We start from the raw sequence: 21,115 nt of genomic DNA on the forward strand, positions 1-21,115 counted from the left end.
AGGCCACACCTGATTGTGGGGGGCACAAATATTCAGACCATAACAAAACTACAAAACCATTTGAAAAAGAGCATGGAATGGGGGGTGGGGTGGGGGGGGGTGGATGAAGAATTGGGGCACAGTCAACTTTCCTAGAAAGCCGTGCTTTGCTTTCTAAAGTGGTGGTATATTTTTATACTCTTACTAGCGGTAAAGACAGTTCCCATTTTTGCATGCTTGCCCACAGTTGATACTTACAATCTGTAAAGTTTTGTCAATCTAGTAGACATGAACAATAGATGACTTAAACTTGATCAAATTAAAAAAAAATCAAAACCATCTTAACTATACTGTAAATGTTTGTGTCCCCCCAAATGTATATGTTAGAGTCCTAATGTTAACCCAATGTCATGGTATAAGTTGGTGGGGTCTTTGGGAGATGATAAGGTCTTGAGGGAAGAGACCTCACGAATGAGATTAATGCTTTTATAAGACTTACCAAACTGGCACTTTCATCTTGGACTTCAGTGTCTAGACCAAAACTGTGAGAAATACACTTCTGGTTGTTTTTTCTTTTTGGTAAATATTTTATTTATTTATTCACACACAGAGAGAGAAAGAGGCAGAGACACAGGCAGAGGGAGAAGCAGGCAGGATCATGCCCTGGGCCCAAGTCACGTGCTAAACCACTGAGCCACCCCAAGGATCTCCACACTTCTGTTGTTTATCAGCTACCTAGTCCATGGTATTTTGTTAAAGCAGCCTGAACAGGCTAAGACATTAACCTTTTTTTTTTTTAAAGATTTTATTTATTTATTCATGAGAGAGACACACACAGAGAGAGAGGCAGAGACACAGGCAGAGGGAGAAGCAGGCTCCACGCAGAGAGCCTGATGGGGGACTCGATCCAGGGTCTCCAGGATCATGCCCTGGGCTGCAGGAGGCACTAAACCGCTGTGCCACCAGGGCTGCCCTAAGCATTTTTTTTAAAAGATTTTATTTATTTATTCATGAGAGACACACAGAGAGAGGCAGAGACATAGGCAGAAGGAGAAGCAGGTTCCCTGAGGGAAGCCTGATGTGGGACTGGATCCCAGCACCCAGGGATCACGCCCTGGCCAAAGGCAGCCACTCGACTGAGCCACCCAGGCATCTTTTTTCATTTTTCTTGGGTAATATACCTAGGAGTGGACTTGGTGTGTCATATGATAACTATTTTACCTATAAAATCTATTTTCAAAAAAAAATCTATTTTCTATTCAGTTTGTCTTGTTTCTTCACTAAAACATGTCCTTTTCAAAATATTTTACCTCTGATACATACAAATGGTTCTCAGATAAGGAAATGCAAACAACTCCTAGCTCTAAAAAAATACCCAATGTCATAATAAAAATGTAAACCTAAAAGTATAGGATCCCTTTCACACTTCAGATTGGTAAAGATAAAACACCTCTTGAGGCACCTGGGTTAAGGGTCTACCTTTGCCCAGGTCGTGATCCCAGGGTCCTGGGTTGGAGGTAACTCCCCAATATTGAGCTGGACTGTGCTTCTTCCTCTGCCCACTCCCCTACTCATACTCTCTCTCTCAAGTAAATAAGTAAAATATTTAAAATAATTTAAATACTTGTTAATAAAATATTTTGGTAACTATATGCAGAAACTGGCACCCTTACACCTCATCGGCTACTTAACTTTATTCCAGTCCTCAAGCATTGAGTCGAGAGACAGAGGTGCCGTGCCAGCCCTTTTTGCCAATTCATTCATTGGGCTCAATTTCCTCATTAAACAAAAAACAACAACAACAACAACAACAACAACAACAACAAAAGGGACGCCTGGGTGGCCCAGCGGTTGAGCATCTCCCTTTGGCTCAGGGCGTGATCCCGCAGTCCCAGGATCGAGCCCCACATCGGGCTCCCTGCAAGGAGCCTGCTTCTCCCTCTGCCTGTGTCTCTGCCTCTCTCTGTGTGTCTCTCAAGAATAAATAAATAAATAAATCTAAAAAAAGTGAGATTTGGATTTAATTTCTGAAATCTAATTCACATGCTTCGGCCTTATTAAGTCACTAAGCCTAGAGCAACCGAGGAAGAGTCGTTAAAATCACTTTATAATAGGACAGGTGAGAAATACCTGCATTGGATGGTTTGCCGGGTTATGCCCTAGACTAGAGCCAGAAATCGTTTCAATGATGCCAAAGCAAAGAAATGGAACGCGGACAGGTGCGGGGCCGTCCACGCCTGCGCAGTGAAGGCGCGGCCGAAGCCCCGCCTCCCGCGGTGCCCGTGGTTTCCTCCAGCCCCGCGGGCCTCCAGCCGCGCCGCAGGGGAGGGCGGGGCCGTGGGCGGGCCGTGGGCGTGGGCGGGGCCGGCCTCAGGGCCAGGCCTGCGGCTGGCGGGGCGTAGCGCCGGAAACCGCAGGTTCAGGGCTCTCTGCCGGCGGCGGGAGCCGGGGGTGCAGGGCGACGACCCAAAGGAAGGAGGGCTCCTGGCGAGGCCGCGGGTGCCCTGGCCCGCACCCAGGACCATGATCAAAGACAGAGTTGACGCTGGGGGATTCGTTGCGGTTACTTTGGGGATCGACGTCCAAGGAGTTCTCGGTGGTGATGGGACGGCCTAGGGAAGCTCCAGGACGCAGAGCCAGAGCTTGAGGGTGGGGCTCACCTGCGGCCAGCATCCAGGCTCAGGGGCCCCCCTTCCTCTCCCCTTCCTCCCTTGCCCAACGCTGGGCGGGGGCCACCCCCCTACTTCCGCTGCAGACCTCTAGTTGGAACCTTGAACAGAGGTGGTGCAACATCTTAGGCTCCAAAAAAAAAAAAAAAAAAGGGTATGTTCAACCTGAATTTTATCAAAAGCACGGGTAGGTTTGGGAGATGTGGAAAGAGTACATTCTGTCAAACTCGGTTCATTTCAGCCAGCCAGCCATCTAACGTGCCAGTACTGATTTATTTGCCTCTCAGCTCCCAATTCGTCCTTCACTGTTTTGGTAATGGATGGAATTCCTTTAAATCGTTATTTAAAAAAAAAAAAAAAAAATTTGGGGGGCACCCCTGGGTGGCTCAGCGGTTGAGCGTCTACCCATGAATGTGTGTCATGACAGACACACAGAGAGAGAGGCAGAGACATAGGCTGAAAGAGAAGCAGGCTCCCTGTGGGGAGCCTGAGGTGGGACTTGATCCCAGGACTCTGGGGATCACGACCTGAGCCAAAGGCAGATGCTCAAACACTGAGCCACCCAGGTGCCCTAAAAAAAAGATTTTCTTTGACAGAGACAGGCATGCACAAGCAGGGGGAGAGGGAGAAGCAGGTTCCCTGCTGAGCAGGGAGCCAAGGGCTCAATCCCAAGACTCTGGGATCATGACCCCAGAAAAGGCAGATGCTTAACTGACTAAGCCACTAAGGTGCCCCTAAATCATTTATTTATTTTTTATTTTTTTTAAATCATTTCTTCTTGAGAGTGTTAAGCCCAATGAAGTTTTCTCAGTAGATGGTGCTGGAAAAATACTGTAGAAAGAAGGGTCTTTTCCTGCTATTTCCAGTGGCTACACCATAAATAACAGAACATTTGGTGGCACCCTGCTTCAGCCATGCACCCAGAATGCAAGTTCCCATAGTCTCCTCACAGCCCCAGCCCATGTCTGGCAATCACTTCTCAAAAGGCCTCAAGTACCGCCCCCCACCCCACAATATTGGTGCCCTGACTTCTTCTGTACACTCACATATCTGGCCACCAGCTGTGGCTCACCTGAAGTGACCTTGCTTCCCACACCACAGCCTCAGGGGATGCCTGGGTGGCTCAGTTTTAGGTTAAGCATCTGAACCTTCTCTCCCAAGTGTGTCTCTCCTTGGGTACTCTCCCTTAGCTCTAGGGTACCATATTGAGTTCTGCTATTATTTTTCTTTTTAATTATAAATAAATAAGTAAATATATGTAAATATATATATTTGAAGTACACTCCTCAGGGCACCTGGTGGCTCAGTGGTTGAGTGTCTGCCTTTGGTTCAGGTCATGATCCCGGGGTCCTGGGATGGAGTTCTGCATTGGGCTCCCCACAGGGAGCCTGATTCTCCCTCTGCCTATGTCTCTTGAAAAATAAAAATAAAGTACGCTCTTCGTCCAATGTAGGGCTTGAACTCACAGCTCCAAGATTAGATTAAGAGTTGCATGCTCCGACTGAGCCAGCCAGGTGCCCCTCCTATTATTTTTTACTTAAAAAAAAAAAAATCAAGTATTCTCTACATCTAATGTGGGGTTCACATTCAACACTGAGATTGAGAGTCACTAAGCCAGCCTGGTGCCCCAGTTTGACAATATATTTTTAAAAAGATTTATTTATTTATTCATGAGAGACACAGAGAGGCAGAGAGAGAAGCAGGCTCCATGCAGGGAGCCTGATGTGGGACTTGATCCCACAAGCCCGGATCACGCCCTGAGCCAAAGGCAGGGGCTAAACTGCTGCGCCACCCAGGGATCCCCTATATTACACTGTTTAAATCATTGTGTGGTTTTTATCTTCTGATAGGAGCCAGCCATGTTCCGCTGTGTTCAAAGTAGCAGTGAGACAGACAAGGTATTTGCTTTTGAGTTTATATTTCAGTGGTTGTTAATTAAGACCTAACTTACAAAATAGACTGAGCCATACAAAATTTTGAGGCAAAATGTTTTTTTTTTTTTTCCTTTTAGGCAAAATGTTCTAAGCACAATGGGACAAATGTAAAAAAGCTATTGATAATGAACTTGAGTTGAGAACTATAATGGCCAGTGGGGCTAGACTTCTGTGAGCAGAATAGCAAGAGATGAAGTTGGGGAAGCAAACCTTTTAGGTAGAGTAACCGTAAGATATCTTTAAAGTGATTTTGATAATGAATGAGAAGCAGTATACCCTAAGTTACACTAGGGTAATAGGAGTGAGCTGGGATGTACGGTCACAGAATCTACAGGCCAGAGTAAAGGAGTTTGGATGATATTTTAAGTGTGACAAGATGTAATGGGAAGGCTTTAAGGGCAGTGACAGGATCTGTTTTGATTACTCTGGTTATTCAAGAATGCAGTATTATTTTTTAAATATTTTATTTATTTATGAGACAGAGAATGGCAGAGACATAAGCAAAGGGAGAAGCAGGTTCCCTGCAGGGAGCCTTATGTGGGACTTAGTCCCAAGACCCTGGGATCACAACCTGAGCTGAAGGCAGACACTCAACCAGTGAGCCACCCAGGTGCCCCTGGAGAATGAATTAAAAGATGGAAAAAGGGAGGGGCACCTGGGTGGCTCAGTTAATCCTCCTCCTTCTGCTCAGGTAGTGATCTCTGGGTCCTGGGATCCATACCTGTGTCTCCACCTCCCTGCTCACTGGGGAGTCTGGTTCTCCCTCTCCCACTCTTTCTCCAATCAATAAATAAAAGATGGAAAAAGGGAGCTAAGATCCCCACAATTATGGGGGTTATGGTGCAGTCACCAAGTTCTTTCAGGACATTCAGGGTTTCATTCTCATTCACTAAAGAGAAGTGTGAGGGACTGTTTGCCAATAAGGCAGTCTTTATGGAGCTCATGCCTGAGCTAAACAGAAATAAAAAGCCATTCAAATACCTTAAGTGAAAGGAAATGTAGAGAATGTCAGAAATACATAAATGAAGGTGTGAAGGTGTTAATGAGTGAAATGGGTGTGTTAAAGGCATTAATGGATGAAGTGAAATGGGTGGGAAATGGATGAAATGGATGAAGTGAAATGGGTGTGTTAAAGGCGTTAATGGATGAAGTGAAATGGGTGGGAACTAAGGAATGATAAACTAAAAAGATAGCAGGGACCTTGCCTTTGGGAGGCGGTGTGATGGGGGCTTAAGTTTTTTTTTTTTGCTACTGAAGGATCTTAAGTAGGTATATAAATGTAACATGGGGGGGCACCTGTCCAGCTCAGTTGGTAGGATGTGCAACTCTTGATCTTGGGGTTGTAGGTTCAAGCCCCACATTAGGTGCAGAGATTACTTAAAAATAATCTTAAATGGATGAATACATGTAATATGGATATCCTGACATCAGAATAGGATGAATTTCAGAGAGCAAAGACTAGTAGGGAAAGGAAGTAAAAAAGAGCAGAAGAGAGAAAAGTATTCTAACTGGGGAAACAAAACAAAAATTTATTAAGTGTGCAAAGCAATGCAGTAAGGCTGTTCATTTCATCTGTGTCATAAACAAGTACCGTTTTCATTTGTATTAGATCCTAAAAAGAAACTTACTTAAGGTAACAGGTATTGGGTGGCCAAACCAGGATTTAAAGTGGATTTTCTCCTTCCTATAGGAAGGATCAAAAAAACAAAAACCCAAAACATGGGCAGCCCCGGTGGTGCAGCGGTTTAGCGCCGCCTACAGTGTAGGGTGTGATCCTGGAGACTCTGGATCGAGTCCCAAGTCAGGCTCTCTGCATGGTGCCTGCTTCTCCCTCTGCCTGTCTCTACCTCTCTCTCTCTCTGTGTCTCTATGAATAAATAAATAAGTAATCTTAAAAAAAAAAAAAACCCAAACAAAACAAACCCAAAAAACCTCCAAAAAACCAAGCCCATGATGTCACATGTACATTCAGAATTTTTATTTCGAAACAAACCACAGTAACATTAATAATAGAAAATCCATTTGGAAATATTCACAATCTGGTCACTGAGAAATGGGAAAACTTCCATGCTGCATTACTGCCAACCCACTGTTTTTGAGAAGCCAAAAGTAGAGGTGCAGTTACAGGAAGTCATCTGTTCAACCAAGCCCCATTACATATAAGCTCTGTGAGATTTTTTTTCCAAAGGCTCAATGATCAGAGGAAACAGTGAGAACTAGTGACTGAAATACTGTCATTGGCAAGGGTTTGGCTAAAGGGTCTTAAGTATATAAGCACCAAGGAGAGAAAGGGTAATCAAAAAACCTATGTAAGAAGGAAGACCAAGTAAAGTGTCATGGGGCCCAATCTCCATTTATAAAAATACTGGGAAACTAGATGATTTGTGGAGGTGTCCATGACCTGGGGCAAGCATCCATCCTTCCAACTCATTGGACTCTTAAAATGCTCCATAGTTAGAAGTCTTCAGTTTGTTTCTTATCCCTTTAAAAGAAAGGCCCCTTCTCCACGACTCTCTTCCAAGAGGCCACAATGTTCTGATCTCACACTTTTCTTTGCTATTCCCACCATCTGGGTCTAGAGGGAGGTGAATCCTCCACCCTCAATGTCAAGATTGACTCTTGACATTGAGTCAACTCTCCAACAAGGAAAGGGGAGACTGAACTCTACAGTTTGGAAGAAAACCATAGATGCAAATTCCACCCAGCAGAGGCAGTGTTATTTATATACATAGAGATGAGTTTTAACATATGCTATTCAAAAGGGGGCTATAGAGCATAGGGGACACAAGTTACCAATAAACAACTTCCACCCAGAGCAAAGTGACAGTGCGTATACATTCATACTCTCAAGTGTGGGCTACACTGCACATTTACTCATACCATCCCAAATGTATGGGCCCCTAAGGGCACTTGTACGTAATACTATGGAAATATGGTAACAGAAGAACAAGCATGCCATGACCCTAAAGCAACAACATACTTCCATTAGATAATAGTCGTTCAGGAAAAATCCTCTCCCAGAGCTGAGGTTACAAATTCCAAGTTAGTTATGAACATTCTCCTCTGAATTCTTTTAAAGCTATGGCTTAAAACAAAACAACAATCAATAACTAAAATCTCCTAAATAACAAAATGGAGAAAATACTGAACCTCTATCAAGAACCATTATTTGGGTTGCTCATTTAGAAGGTTCTCCTACTAGGCGGGTGTTAGGAATATTTTTAAAACAAACAAAACAAACCCCCACAAAAAAATGAGTCCACTACAAGGGTAGGAAGTCATTTGGTCCAGTGCAAGGAGAAAGGATTTCTAGAAATAACCTTCCCTTCCTTCTCTGGACTCCAACCAAAATTAGAACCCATCAACCACTGTGAACTATAATGCCCATCTTAATAATACCCCTAGATTTCAAGTAATATTACATGTAATTTTAAACAAAGAAAAAAATTCCAAAGGTAAGCAGTAGCTTAATACAGGCACATGACTTTTCTGAGAAATTAAACTTGAGAGTTTCCACCTGAAAGGTTAAGAGGCAACGTGCAAACTTCACACACCGTCTGAGAACACATTCTGTTTCTCCCTGAATCTCCCCTCCTTATTGCACCTTGACCTCTCCCGTATCAAATCTTCTACCCTATAAACCTCTCTTTAAGCACCTCCCTCTAACTCTAACCTCAATTTCCTTATGTTTGCATTATTTGGTAAAATTACTTTACACTTAAAAAAATAAATATTTATGCAATAAAACCAGAAGATAAAATAAATAAAACTCAAGTTAATTTGCTCTGCAGAGCTGTATGGAAGCGAGGAGGGTGCTTCTATTTAATCCCTCTCAGCCCTCCACACTTATGTAGATATGCTTCCTGGGAGGTCTGGTGTGTGTGTGTGTGTGTGTGTTGGGGGGGGGGGGGCGGGCTGCACCTCACTCTTATTCCCCTATTGGCCCTGGTGAGGACCTACCAGAACCCCAGGTAGGAAGAGCTGACAATGTTGTCATATGGCAAGTGGCCAGTTCCTCCTGAAATGAAGGTAGGTTCACTTGGTCTCTTCTAAACAGAAGAGAATGTCCAAGAAATGAAACGTTTCAAAACCATTGAAGATACAACTAACTCCAGCATTGGGTTCTTCTGAGTGCTCATGGAGTGTGTGGGGAAGAGAAAGGAATCAAGTAGCAGCATTCAGAAACAGTCCTGGGTTACAACCTGATTCGATTTCTCCCTCATCCGGGAGAGGTGGTTTTTCCATGTTGGGAGGGAGGCGGGAAGGAGGCATGGCTTAGACAGTGGCGGTCTCCTTCACCGGCTGCATGCTGTTCATCTCCACAATGGGGCCCTTCTCCGCTCTGTTGGCATCCTGCCCCTGCCCTTCGAAGGCTCGGGTGATTTCCTCAAAAGTCCTGCCACGGGTCTCAGGGACTTTGAAGAAGGTGAAGACCAAGAAGACGATGAGGAAGCCAGTGAAAATGATAAATACATAGGCTCCTAAGTAGAACTAGTGAAAAGATACAGAAAAAGGAGTATCAGTGTAAGATCTGGTCATTGCCCAACTCCTCTCCTTCCCATCTCAATGAGCCTTTAAGGTCATGAAGTCATTAACACTAGCTAATCCAAATTGTGGATTTTAAGTGCTGGTTTGGAATCCTTTGAGACTTATCATGATCATTGTATCTAGGCAGAACTATGCCTTTGTAATCACCTCAGACTAGTGGTCTTTCAAAAGTTCCCAGTTTTGGGACGCCTGGGCTGCTCAGTGGTTTAGTGCCCACCTTTGTCCCAGGGCGTGATCCTGGAGTTGGGGGATCGAGTCCCATATTGGGCTCCCCGCATAGAGCCTGCTTCTCCCTCTGCCTCTGTCTCTCTCTGTGTCTTTCATGAATAAATAAATAAAATCCTCTAAAAAATTAAATAAATGTTCCCAGTTTTGGGGTACTTGGCTCCCTCTGTCAGCAGAACATGCAACTCTTGATTTCTAGCTCTTGAGTTTGAGCCCCGTGTTATAGGTAGAGTTTCCTTTAAAAAAATAAAAAGTTCCCAGTTTTGCCTTCCTGCTTCAATCCTTTTTTACAACCATTCCTTTTTCTATAGGTCATTGAGAACAAGAAAGAAAATCTGGTTTAAAACATTTGATATCTGGGATGCCTGCGTGGCTTAGTCAGTTGAGCATCTATGTGACTCTTGGTTTCAGCTCAGGTCCTGATCTCAGGGTCGTGAGATGGAGCCCCATGTCAGGCTGTGTTCAGTGCAGTGTCTGCTTGAAATTCTCTCTCCCTTTTTCTCTGCTCCCCCCTTACCCCCACCTCCACATTTGATCTCATGCTCTCTCTAAAATAAATAAAATCTTAAAGAAAACACCAAACATGAAACACTTGACACCTAGTCCTGTGGTGTTAGTAACCAGATTTTAAACCTGTTGGCTTAGGTGAGCTGGTTTCAAAATGGTCTTTGTTAGTTTTGTTTTAATTTACTTACTGCAGCAGAAGGAAAGAGCAGCCCAACCAGAAAATTGGAGGTCCAGTTGGAACAACCAGCCACTGCCATTGCAGCTGGGCGGGGTCCCTGGCTGAAGAGTTCGGCCACAATAAACCAGGGGATGGGGCCTGGGCCAATTTCAAAGAAGGCTACGAAGACCAAGATAGCCCCAATACAAACAAAGCTCATCCAATTATAGTTATCCTAAATGAGGAAGGAACAAAGGAAAGTGAGTAGTAAAGACAGCTCGGCCTGGATAGGATCTAGCCTCCCAGAGGAGAAGACTTGACAAAGAAAAGCTCCCTTCTGTCCTGGGTTACAATGGAGTTAATTGGACTTAAGAGTCAAAAGCCCTGGGTTTTTGAATCCTAGCCTTGTGTTCCATCTGTGTCAATTGGCACAAAAATCATTTCATCACTCATAAAATGGGAATAATTACCTTGAGATGACTTGAAGAATTAAATTACATAAGGTATTTTGCAAACTATATGTCATTTAGATATAAGAATTCCGGCAGTTTAATTACCCATCTCTGATGATTCACTTTTCTTAAAACTCTGGGCATGTGACTTTATGGATCTCCACCCTCATCTTCCCACCTGTGTCACAGAATCACCTGTAATCCCTCCCTTTCCTTCACTCAAAGAGCACTCACCTTTAATAACAACGAGATGGTCATAAGGATGGAACAAACAGCCATCCCTCCAAGGCCAATCATATGTAGAGTTCTCCTCCCTGCCCTTTCCACCAGAAACAGCTAAAGGAATAAGAACAGAACATAAAATTTCAGCTTTCCCTTCTACCTGAATCTGCCTTACCAGTAGCAGGATACTTATTAAAATCACACTTCCCCTTTTAGTTCAGAGTTAAAAGCATCCTACAGGATCCTTTTTATACCTCCCTCTTTCTCATCCCTTTTATATTTGCTTAGAGTGAAGACTCCTTATACCCATCATTCACTAGCTCTTCTTCCCCCCCAAAATGAAACAACACAAAGGTTTAAACGATAGTAGGGAAATGGCAGGACTTGAAACCCATCCTTGAACATGGCACAGTTAGAATGGCCCTCCCCCTACCCCAAACTATCACACCATCCAACTTACAGAGACAACAGTGAAGATAGTATTGACCACCCCTGCACCAATGGTGGCATAGATTGGCTCCTCAACACCTGCATCTTTGAAGATTCCTGTTGAGTAATAGAACACCTAATAGGAAACAAAAGACAACTTTGAAACCGCAGTTGTGCATAACAGTTAAAAAAGAGAACCCTTAGAAAAATAAACTTGGGATGCCAGGGTGACTCAGCAGTTGGTTATCTGCCTTTGGCCCAGGGCGTGATCCCAGGAGTGCCACATCAAGCTTCCTGCAGGGAACCTGCTTCTCCCTCTGCCTGTATCTCTGCCTTTCTCTCTCTCTGTCTCTCATGAATAAATAAAATCTTAAAAAAAAGAGAGAAAAAAAAGAAAAAGAAAAGTGTCAGGAGGTTAAGGAGTCCTTTCCGGGTTTTTTTGGTTCAATTACAGTATCTTTTCTGCAAATAAATTATCTTCTGTATCTTTGTTTTTAGTTCTTTTTAATTCTAGCTACTCATTTCCATTTTTTCTTCTATGCTCATTCCTTCTGCTCATGAAGTCTCTTCCTTACCTCTATTTTATTAACTTAGATATAAAGGTTTTAGTCCCATTAATTTTTTCAATTAAGTTTTTGGTACATTTTAAAGTTTTGGGTTTGTTTTTAGTAATCTCTACCCCCAATGTGGGGCTCAAACTCATACCCTGAGATCAAGAGTTATGTGCTCTTCCAACAAAGCCAACCAGCAGCAAGTTCCTCAATTACACTTCCTCAATGGACAATTCCCCTAACCCCTAAAACAGTGATAAGCCCACACCAATATGTTAATTTGACAGTGAAGAAATTGAGAAATAATCTCAGCCTGCTCATGTAATTAGAAACAGAACTTGGGCTGGAAACCCTAGCTCTAGGTCCCTTCCAAGTATTTTAGCAAATGATACCAGCTATCCTTTTAACATATACTATTAAATAAACTACTCTTTAGTATGTATTATTTTTAATTATTTACTGATCAGTGTGCTGAAATGTAAAGTTGCTATAGCTACCATAGTTAAACAGATGTCAAAATATTGGACTCAAACCTCAAAGTAACAAGGGAACAGGATCTAGATCATCTAGGTTCAGTCCCTAAGGTTTGGGTCAGGAATTTATTATTTCATCCTGTGTTTTTGCCTCTATAGCTGTATTTGTCAGACTTTTTATGTGTCTACGCTGGGATTTACCTTCTCAGGAAACAACTCTTCAAATACATATAACCTCGGATAGAAACTATGTATATTTGTATTTTCTAAAATAAGACTCTGGACGTCTGAGTGGCTCAGTGGTTGAGTCTCCCTTCGGCTCAGGGTATAATCCTGAAGTTCTGGGATCAAGTCCCACATTTGTAATGTCCTATATACTGAAAAAAGTTTGAAAGGACAAATGTTTAGAAGTTCCGAGACTAAAGGTGATGAATTTTTCGTTTATTATTTATTTTCTTTTTTTTTTCCACATGGAAAACACATACTGCAGATAGAATCTTTTTTTTTTTTTTTTTTTAATTTGTTTATTTATTTATGATAGTCACACAGAGAGAGAGAGAGGCAGAGACATAGGCAGAGGGAGAAGCAGGCTCCATGCACCGGGAGCCCGATGTGGGATTCGATCCCGGGTCTCCAGGATCGCGCCCCGGGCCAAAGGCAGGCGCCAAACCGCTGCGCCACCCAGGGATCCCTGCAGATAGAATCTTAAATAAAAACAGGGGCACCGGGCAGCCTGGGTGGCTCAGCGGTTTAGCGCCGCCTTCAGCCCAGGGCGCGATCCTGGAGACCTGGGATCAAGTCCCACGTCGGGCTCCCTGCATGGAGCCTGCTTCTCCCTCTGCCTGTCTCTCACTCTCTCTGTCTATGAATAAATAAATAAAATCTTAAAAAAAGGGATCCCTGGGTGGCGCAGCGGTTTGGCGCCTGCCTTTGGCCCAGGGCGCGATCCTGGAGACCCGGGATCGAATCCCACATCGGGCTCCCGGTGCATGGAGCCTGCTTCTCCCTCTGCCTGTGTCTCTGCCTCTCTCTCTCTCTCTCTGTAACTATCATAAATAAATAAAAATTAAAAAACAAAACAAAACAAAACAAACAAACAAAAAAAAAAAACAGGGGCACCTGGCTGGCTCTTGATCTTGGGGTTGTGAGTTTGAGCCCCACGGTGGGTGCAGAGAGGACTTAAATAAACTTAAAAAATGGTAAATAAATAAAAACAGGGGTATTTGGATGGTGCAGTTGGTTAAGTGTTGGTTAAGTGCTCTTGGTTTTGGCTCAGGTGGTAATCTCAGGGTTGTGAGATTGAGCCCCATGTCGTACTCTGCACTTAGTGCAGGGTCTGCTCAAGGTTCGTTATCCCTCTGCCCCTCTCTCTAAAATAATTAAATCTTTTTCTTTTTTACAATTTTATTTATTAGAGAGAGAAAATATGAGCAGGGTGAAAGGCAGGCAGAGGGAGATGGAGAAGCAGGTTCCCTACTCAGCAGGGCACCCGATTTGGGGCTTGATCCCAGGACCCTGAGATCATGACCTGAGCTGAAGGCAGATCATTAACTGACTGAGCCACCCAGGTGCCCCTAAAATAAATCTTATTAAAAAAACAAACAACAAACAAACAAACAAACAAAACTAAAACTAAGTTAAAATTGGGTAATCAACATTTTTGGAGTGGCTGCGTGTGGCAAGCATCACTGGGGGACTCTGACTCTGTAGATGGAACAAAGTGAGCAATTGCCTGTGCTCAGCCCCTCTAGTGAGTTAAGTGCAGTGGGCAACCCCCGCTGGCCACAGAGTAGCTACTCACAGCATTGATTCCAGAGAGCTGCTGGGACAGTTGGAGCATGATGGAAATGATAATGGGTTGCCGGTAGCTGCGCGATCTGAAGAGCTCCAGCACAGTGACTTGCTTTTCTTGTGCCATCCTAGCACTCTCATCTTTCATCTCCTGGATGTCCTGACTCACATCCTGGGTGCCCCACAATCGTTGGAGGACTGGTCAAACAAAAGATAAAGATTAGGTGCTATTCCATCTTCATTTCCCCTCTAATACAGCTGGGCAAAAGCCACAGAGATGAGCTCTGGATATGGCTCATCAATTAGCATCTGTGCCTTAACCTGCTTCTCATGTCACTCTTTAGGGGTTGAAAGTTTCTGACTCAAGAGCAATCAGGGAAGTCTCCATTTGGGTTCTGAGGGGGCAAGGAAAGGAGAGGACCAAACAGATCCAATGCCCTAAACCACAACCCTAAAATTCCTACAGTCAAAGTGTGAAGGATACTCACTCTCCTTAGCATTCTCCTCTTCCTTTCTGTTAATGAGCAAAAATCTAGGGCTCTCGGGGCAAAATGGAAGGGCGGCGCTTTGCAGGACAGCTGGAATGATGGTGAAGCCCAAGAGCAGGGGCCAAAGCTCTTCAGTTCCCATGATGACTTTCAGACCGAAGATCTAGAAACCAGATCAATATGATACTGTAAAGCTCATTCATATATATATATATATATATATATATATATATATATATATATATATATATAAGCCACAAGTTGGTTTAAAAAAAAAAGTCAGAAAAAACACATTTCAGCAAATCATCCATTTTTTTTACAGCAGGAAAAAAGTTACTTTCTCTACCCTTCCTGCTTCTTTAGCTGTCTGTGAGCTACAATAAGTACCTGAAACTTACATATAGTTGAATAGATGCAGATATTCCTGAGCTTATCTATGTTAACTCATTTAATGAGCCATGACTAAAACTCAAAGCATGAGTTCTAGAGTACCTGAGCTACCAGGATCCCGATGACGATGCCCAGCTGGTTAAGAGTGCCGAAGGCCCCCCGTAGGGCAGTGGGAGAGATCTCTCCAATGTACATGGGCACAAAACCTGTGCAGAGGCCGCAGAAGAGGCCAATAATCAATCGGCCCAGGATCAGCATTTCAACCGACTGCGCTATTTTGCAGAACCCCATAAGGCAGCCACCAGCGACAGCCAAGAGGTTGACCATAAGCATTGAATTGCGCCTGAAAGGTTAAATGAAGACAAGAGAAGTTAGCAAAATAGGCCTGGCCTGATCTCTTTCCTCCTTTCCTTATCTCTCTACCCTTCTCCAGGTTCATAGATCTTCTCTTGTAGTCTAACTTTTCCTCTTACTATTATCAGAACATCTCTGGCTGGGATAAGATCAATGGTTTTTATACCTCTGTATGCATAAAACTCACCTAGAAAGCTTGTTTAAGTTGTCCACTAACTAACAGCATTAGCTTCAAATCTGCAAGAAATTAAAATTGTCCCACCCCATCCCAATTTACTAAATCATTAAGTCTGACTCTGGGACAGAGGCCAGCAATCTGTTCCCAAAAGCCATCTGGGTGATTGGATTCTAGCTAAGGTTTGAGAACCATTGGTACTGGGCAATCCTGATACAGCTGGTCCCTGAACACATTCAAGAGAAATTTCTGGACCAGTGCTGATCCTTTTATGCTTCTTTTTTTTTAAAGATTTTATTTATTCATGAGAGACACAGGCAGAGGGAAAAGCAGGCTCCACGCAGGGAGCCTGACGTGGGACTCGATCCCGGGTCTCCAGGATCAGGCCCTGGGCTAAAGGTGGCGCTAAACCGCTGAGCCACCCAGGCTGCCCTCTTTTTATGCTTCTTACTGTATTTTATTATAATATAGTTGCTTGGATGCCACCAACAAACATACTAATGAAGACTGATTTCAGACTAAAGTTTTTTTTTTTTTTTTTATGGGCAGAAAGTGGACAGCTTTCCTGGCTCCAGGCTAGCTTGTGGGGAGGCCATTTTCAATTAGTATTGATAGCCAGTATAAAATAACAAATTACTGCATCTATGTGTTAAATGTGGGAGGCAAAGCCATGGAAACAGCTAACCGAAAATGGAAGTAAGAGATTAACACTGAAAATTTACTGCAGATGTTGGGAAAAACTAGAGCTTCAGCAGCTTCAGCAACTCTCCCCTTGGGTGGTCTGCTGGAATTATCCAGGGAGTTCTGAAACCCTGGTACTTTTAAAAGCTCCCAGACAGATCCTAAATATGCAGCCAAAGAGAGCCTACTGTTAAAGGGTAAATTTTCATCCCTCATTCTGTTTTTACCTTTCTCTGCATTCCTTTCCTGGGAGACCCCACTTCCTCTATTAGGTTCTTTTGCTAATAAAATAACAATAGGAAGAAAGTCACAGGGAGTTATGGGAAAGGCACATTAAAATTTCAATGACTTGGGACACCGGTTGAGCATCTGCCTTTTGGCTCAGGGTGTGATCCCAGTCCCAGTCCCAGTCCCAGTCCCAGTCCCGGGAGGAGTTTCACTCACGTTGGGCTCCCTGCCTGGAGCCTGCTTCTCCCTCTGCCTGTGTTTCTGCCTCTCTGTGTCGCTCATGAATAAATAAACAAAATTTAAAAAAAAAATTAATTAATTAAAAAAAATAAAATTTCAGTGACTTGAGTAGCCACATTGTGGCCTTAAAAATGCAAACACAACAAACATCAAACATTATCAAGTAAAATGGGTTGCTTTAATTTATTTATTTATATTTACTTTTAGTTTATTTTAAAGATTTTACTTATTTATTCATGAGAAACACAGAGATAGAAGCAGAAACACAGGCAGAGGGAGAGGCAGGCTCCATGAAGGGAGCCCGACGCGGGACTCGATCCCTGGTCTCCAGGACCACACCTGGGCTGAAGGTGGCGCCAAACCACTGAGCCACATGGGGTGCCCGCTTTAATTTTTTTTTAAAGTTAAATTTTACTTGTGTTTCCAGAACATCTAATTAGCAACTGCAATGATTTCTTCACCAGTTATAACTGAAAATATTCTACGATGTTTTATTAAGTCAGTGTGGAATGAGAAGATTCAATGTTCTTTTTTGGGGAAAAAAAGGTCAGTAATTTGGCCATTATCCACATTTACCACAGGCCAAGGATTATAAAATGTTTCCTCCCAATCCTGCTTTATAAAATAATGAAAACACTTGCATGAAATCCCAAAATTTTTAAGAAAAGTAAACAACTCCTGACCTTGTAAATCAAGTACGTTTCTGGGAAATTCCATAGTGCACTTTATTAGAGACTACTGAATTAGCTTCAGCTGGACTGCAAAGGCGACTCTCTTTAATGGGCAGCATAGCTTCAAGCAGTCCTATTCAGTGCCAGTTGGCTTAGTTTACCTCAATTCGAATTGGGGATGTTTTCATTCAAATGCATCATGGCCTCCCCATCCTAATTCTCAATACCTGTTCCCAATGCAACCAGTATAGCCCCCTTCCTTACCCAGTTTCTGGTCAATACCTGCCAAAGCGGTTGACAAAGAGTCCAACAGAGAAGGAGCCAATCATACCACCAACAGAGAAGATGGCCACAGACAAGGACCAGAGGGAAGTGAGTAACACTTCAGTGGGAAGGTTTTCCGATTTCTCTTCCAAGGTGTAATTGAGAAAGTCCTTTATTATCTGCAAATTAAAATGATTGGTGGGCAGACTGTTACAGTTGAATGAGAGAAGGGGCAAATATCGGGGGGGATCTTTCTCTAAGAAAACAGCATTACGGATTAACAGCAGAGAATCAAGTAAATGGATGCAGATGGAAGAGATAGAGAACATACTGGAGGTTAATGGTAGCTCTGAAAAGAACAATTTTGATTTGTCCTGAAAATCCAGATAGGTAGTAGCACAGATGTTCAGTAGACTACCCCTAGTCCTCCCCTAAGACCCTCCCACCCCCGTTGTAACTAACCCCCCTGAGGGATAACAAAAGAAGTGTGCCATGAGAAGGTGAGAGGAAGAATGGGTACAGTCCAGTCAAGGTAATAGAGAGCAACTGAGCTTTTTGCTTTGATTAATGATTCAGTTAGCCTTCCCCAACAATATTATTCTGTCTCTCCCGCCTTCACCAAGCTAGATACCAAGTTTTACTGAAATTCTTCATTGTTGAACCCCACTTTTTTTTTGAATCCCGCTTTAAAGGAATAATTTCCCAATTCCAAATTCTAACTCTAGTTGCCTGGCACTCACCGTTTCAGGAGCATTGATGACTCCGGTATTATAGCCAAACTGGAAAGAGCCTATTGTAGCAATGGAGATGGCAAAGATCAGAGACACCGTGACCTGGGGTGGGGGGCAGAAGAGGGAGAAGGGAAGAAACTTTCCTTAAAGCTCTTGAATAATGATGGTTTCTTCTCGATTAAGGAGATATACTAGGAGCACTTAGCCCAAGAGTGCTATGTAAAGAACAAAAACGTAATGAAATTTAGGTAATAAATGGAACACAAAAGAACCGGTTATCCTCAAGAACTTATCCAGAGATATATAGACAACCACGTACACTTGGGAAAAGTGTCAAGAAAATTTGGCTAGAAAGTTAAGAACAACTGGGTTAATCTGTTTGAAACTATTAAAAAAAAAAAAAAAACTGCCCCAGGTAAAAGCAAGCATAGAACTGCAGGAAAAGAGAGCCCTGGGATTCCTAAAAATGGACTATTTTGGAAACAGCTAGATCCAGTGTTGTCTTATCCTGTACCCCAGGATCCTACTGAAGACCAGAGTGGTGGTGGTGTCTTCACTGTTCTTATTGCTCAGGATAACGTAATCTATAAAATCTACCCACGGTATCCTGGTCACATTTGAAATTCTTCCTGTTTACTTCATTTTGTACCGCTACCCCCACCCCACAAAGGGAGAACACAAGTTCACTCCCAACCTAACACACAGGAGTCTGTGGGGGGGAGGAGGGAGTAATCTCTCACCTTGTTGGGAGTAATTTAAGTGAGTGTTAGATTTTCAGTTCAAGATAAGCTCAATTTTTATGGCTGAGGACATCTTCTGCGGCGCCTGCCCAACCCTTCCTTACCTTTAACTCCCTCCTCCTTTTAGGTTAGACAGAGTGGCCAGGAGTTTTGGTTATCCGAAGCTGACCCTGCACCGCAGGCCACCAGGTATAAGCACCAAAGCACCCCCGCCCGCACACAGCTGTGTAATCTACTTCTCATCAGTAAGGACCTCTTCTTCCTTTCAGCCTGGCCTCATCATCATTTACTATCCTTGAGGGCCTTTTCATTTTCCACCCTGTTTTTTCATCCCTTATCTTCCTTCATTTTCAAATGAAGTAAGAGATGTTCACCCTGGTGACAACGATTTTCTCCCTGTAAAAATACTGCTTCCATAACACACAGTAACACATTAATGTATCGTGCACTCACAATCACAACCACAATAAAGATAACTGGAATTCTCTCTCCTTAATATCCAAGGACTCTAGGTTACAGAGCAGATGGCCGGACACTGACCCATGCCCTCAAACGAATCCCAGGTCCTCTCAAGGTTTAATGCTTCCAGAGGAATCTTCCTGCTGGCTCAAGAGACCCATACTTGGAATCAACACAGCTAAGCAGCCTGCAGACTCAGGCGTCTCATCCCCGCATCCTCAGTACCATGTGATTATGTTAAAAACAGTAACAACCCTGAGAAAAACACATAGTTTCTCCAGGTAGCTTTCCCTGCGACAGGGAGGTGAATGGGACTGGGATAAATCCTTAATAGGCTTGGACATCCAAAGATAACTGGCAGAACCATGGCATCCCAGGCTGGAGAAGAAACGAACAGGCCTGAGATGGCTAGATGACTTAGATTAAAACGGAGCACAGCACCTCCATAAAGGCCTGCCTTTTGAGTGTACCCCCAACAAGCAAAAAAATAACTGATAATTCTATTAGTTCTTCTTACCTTCTGTGTCCCCATGGCCCTAATTTAATTCTATTCCAATCTTCAATAAAGATCTGGGAGTTGGGATCCCAGAGACACCGCCTTCCAGTGAACAAAACCTCCAAAATGTCCTTCTTGGCAGCAAGTTTTTCTACTGGTCCCCAGCTCCGCAGCACATCTCCTCCTCGCTCTCACCGTTAGAGCTCGCCAGGCACTAATTTATAATCTCTGCAAAGGGTGGCGCCTGCAAGGAAGACAAGCCCCCCGGCCCCGCCCCACACCCGGCTCAAGTGATCCCGTGACCTCTCGGAATTTGGTGACTTCAAACTCTGCCCCCACCCTAGGCAACAACTCCCTCCCTCCTCCCACCCCCTTTTAAAAACCACATCCTTCACCCTACCCCCTTCTTCTTTTTTTTTTTTTTTAAACTGGTCCTCCTTCCCCCTTCTAATAGCTGCCATAGCATCTTAGTTTCACAGACAAAATGCTCCAGAAAAGCCTGTGGGAGGGCAAATTAATTTGTGTTCTCCATCTGCTGGGAATTAAGTCAATCTATAGAGATGAGACTAAATGCTATTTACACAAGGTAGAGTCAACGGGGTGCTGCTATCTGAAAGTTAAGGTTGTTTGAAGGTGTGTAAGCAGAAGGATTCACAATGCCATGAACTTATCAGCTGCCTTTTGATTATAGACTAGGTCTACAATCTTGAAGGGGAAGGAAGGGCAGTCTGGAGAAGAAAAGCTAGCAAGGAAAGAACTGGGCCACTTTTTGGCTCTCCTTGTTCTCTGATTAGCACACTCTCTCCTGGGAGGAAGAAAACCTGAATATCTGGGAGCCAGACCAACTCTCCTGGGCTGCAGGAAGGAGAGAATCAACTGCTTTTGGGATACAATCCAAACTCCTTAATATGGCATTTACCATACCACCTATTCTGAATCCTACCGATTCTACAACATTTTGCCTCTAGGCTCAGGTTTATAGCATCTGAAGATGGAACAATTACCAAATTCAGTTAAAAAGGTGTTTGCTGAGTGCACACTACATGTCAGGTACTCTCCAAGAAACGGGTTTCATCAGCATGTAGGACAAAAAAGTGTCGTGGCTTTTAAGGAATTTATAGCATTTCTCTTCTTATTCTGTTAGGAGTTAGTTGAACAGTTAAGTAGTTAGGGCCAGGGTCCCCAGCAAGAAAATATGGAGTCAGGACAGCTGAAATAAAATAGCATTGACATCTTGTTCTGCAGCGTAGGCAGGATCACA

At 43.5% G+C, this 21,115-nt stretch overlaps 1 protein-coding gene across 7 annotated transcripts in view; it reads right to left on the reverse strand.

Moving 5' to 3' along the window:
* Positions 1 to 6,538: 6,538 nt before the first annotated feature.
* The window catches only part of LOC144297282 (solute carrier family 2, facilitated glucose transporter member 3), a 100,818-nt gene continuing 86,241 nt past the window's right edge, over positions 6,539 to 21,115 (reverse strand). For 6 of the 7 annotated variants that reach the window (XM_077871177.1, XM_077871176.1, XM_077871182.1 and 3 more), the window contains exons 3-11: positions 18,169 to 18,261; positions 17,447 to 17,607; positions 14,918 to 15,158; positions 14,426 to 14,588; positions 13,948 to 14,135; positions 11,154 to 11,258; positions 10,706 to 10,807; positions 10,051 to 10,254; positions 6,539 to 9,073 (exon numbers count right to left, since the gene is read on the reverse strand). In XM_077871177.1, coding sequence (XP_077727303.1) covers positions 8,858 to 9,073; positions 10,051 to 10,254; positions 10,706 to 10,807; positions 11,154 to 11,258; positions 13,948 to 14,135; positions 14,426 to 14,588; positions 14,918 to 15,158; positions 17,447 to 17,607; positions 18,169 to 18,261 — 1,473 coding nt within the window. In that variant the 3' untranslated portion in view covers positions 6,539 to 8,857. Of the gene's footprint in view, positions 9,074 to 10,050; positions 10,255 to 10,705; positions 10,808 to 11,153; positions 11,259 to 13,947; positions 14,136 to 14,425; positions 14,589 to 14,917; positions 15,159 to 17,446; positions 17,608 to 18,168; positions 18,262 to 19,875; positions 20,099 to 21,115 lie in introns of all 7 variants that reach the window. The other variant, XM_077871183.1, reaches the window with a different exon arrangement.

The sequence above is a fragment of the Canis aureus genome, chromosome 25 (genome assembly GCF_053574225.1).
Source record: "Canis aureus isolate CA01 chromosome 25, VMU_Caureus_v.1.0, whole genome shotgun sequence".
Taxonomy (NCBI): Eukaryota; Metazoa; Chordata; class Mammalia; order Carnivora; family Canidae; genus Canis; species Canis aureus.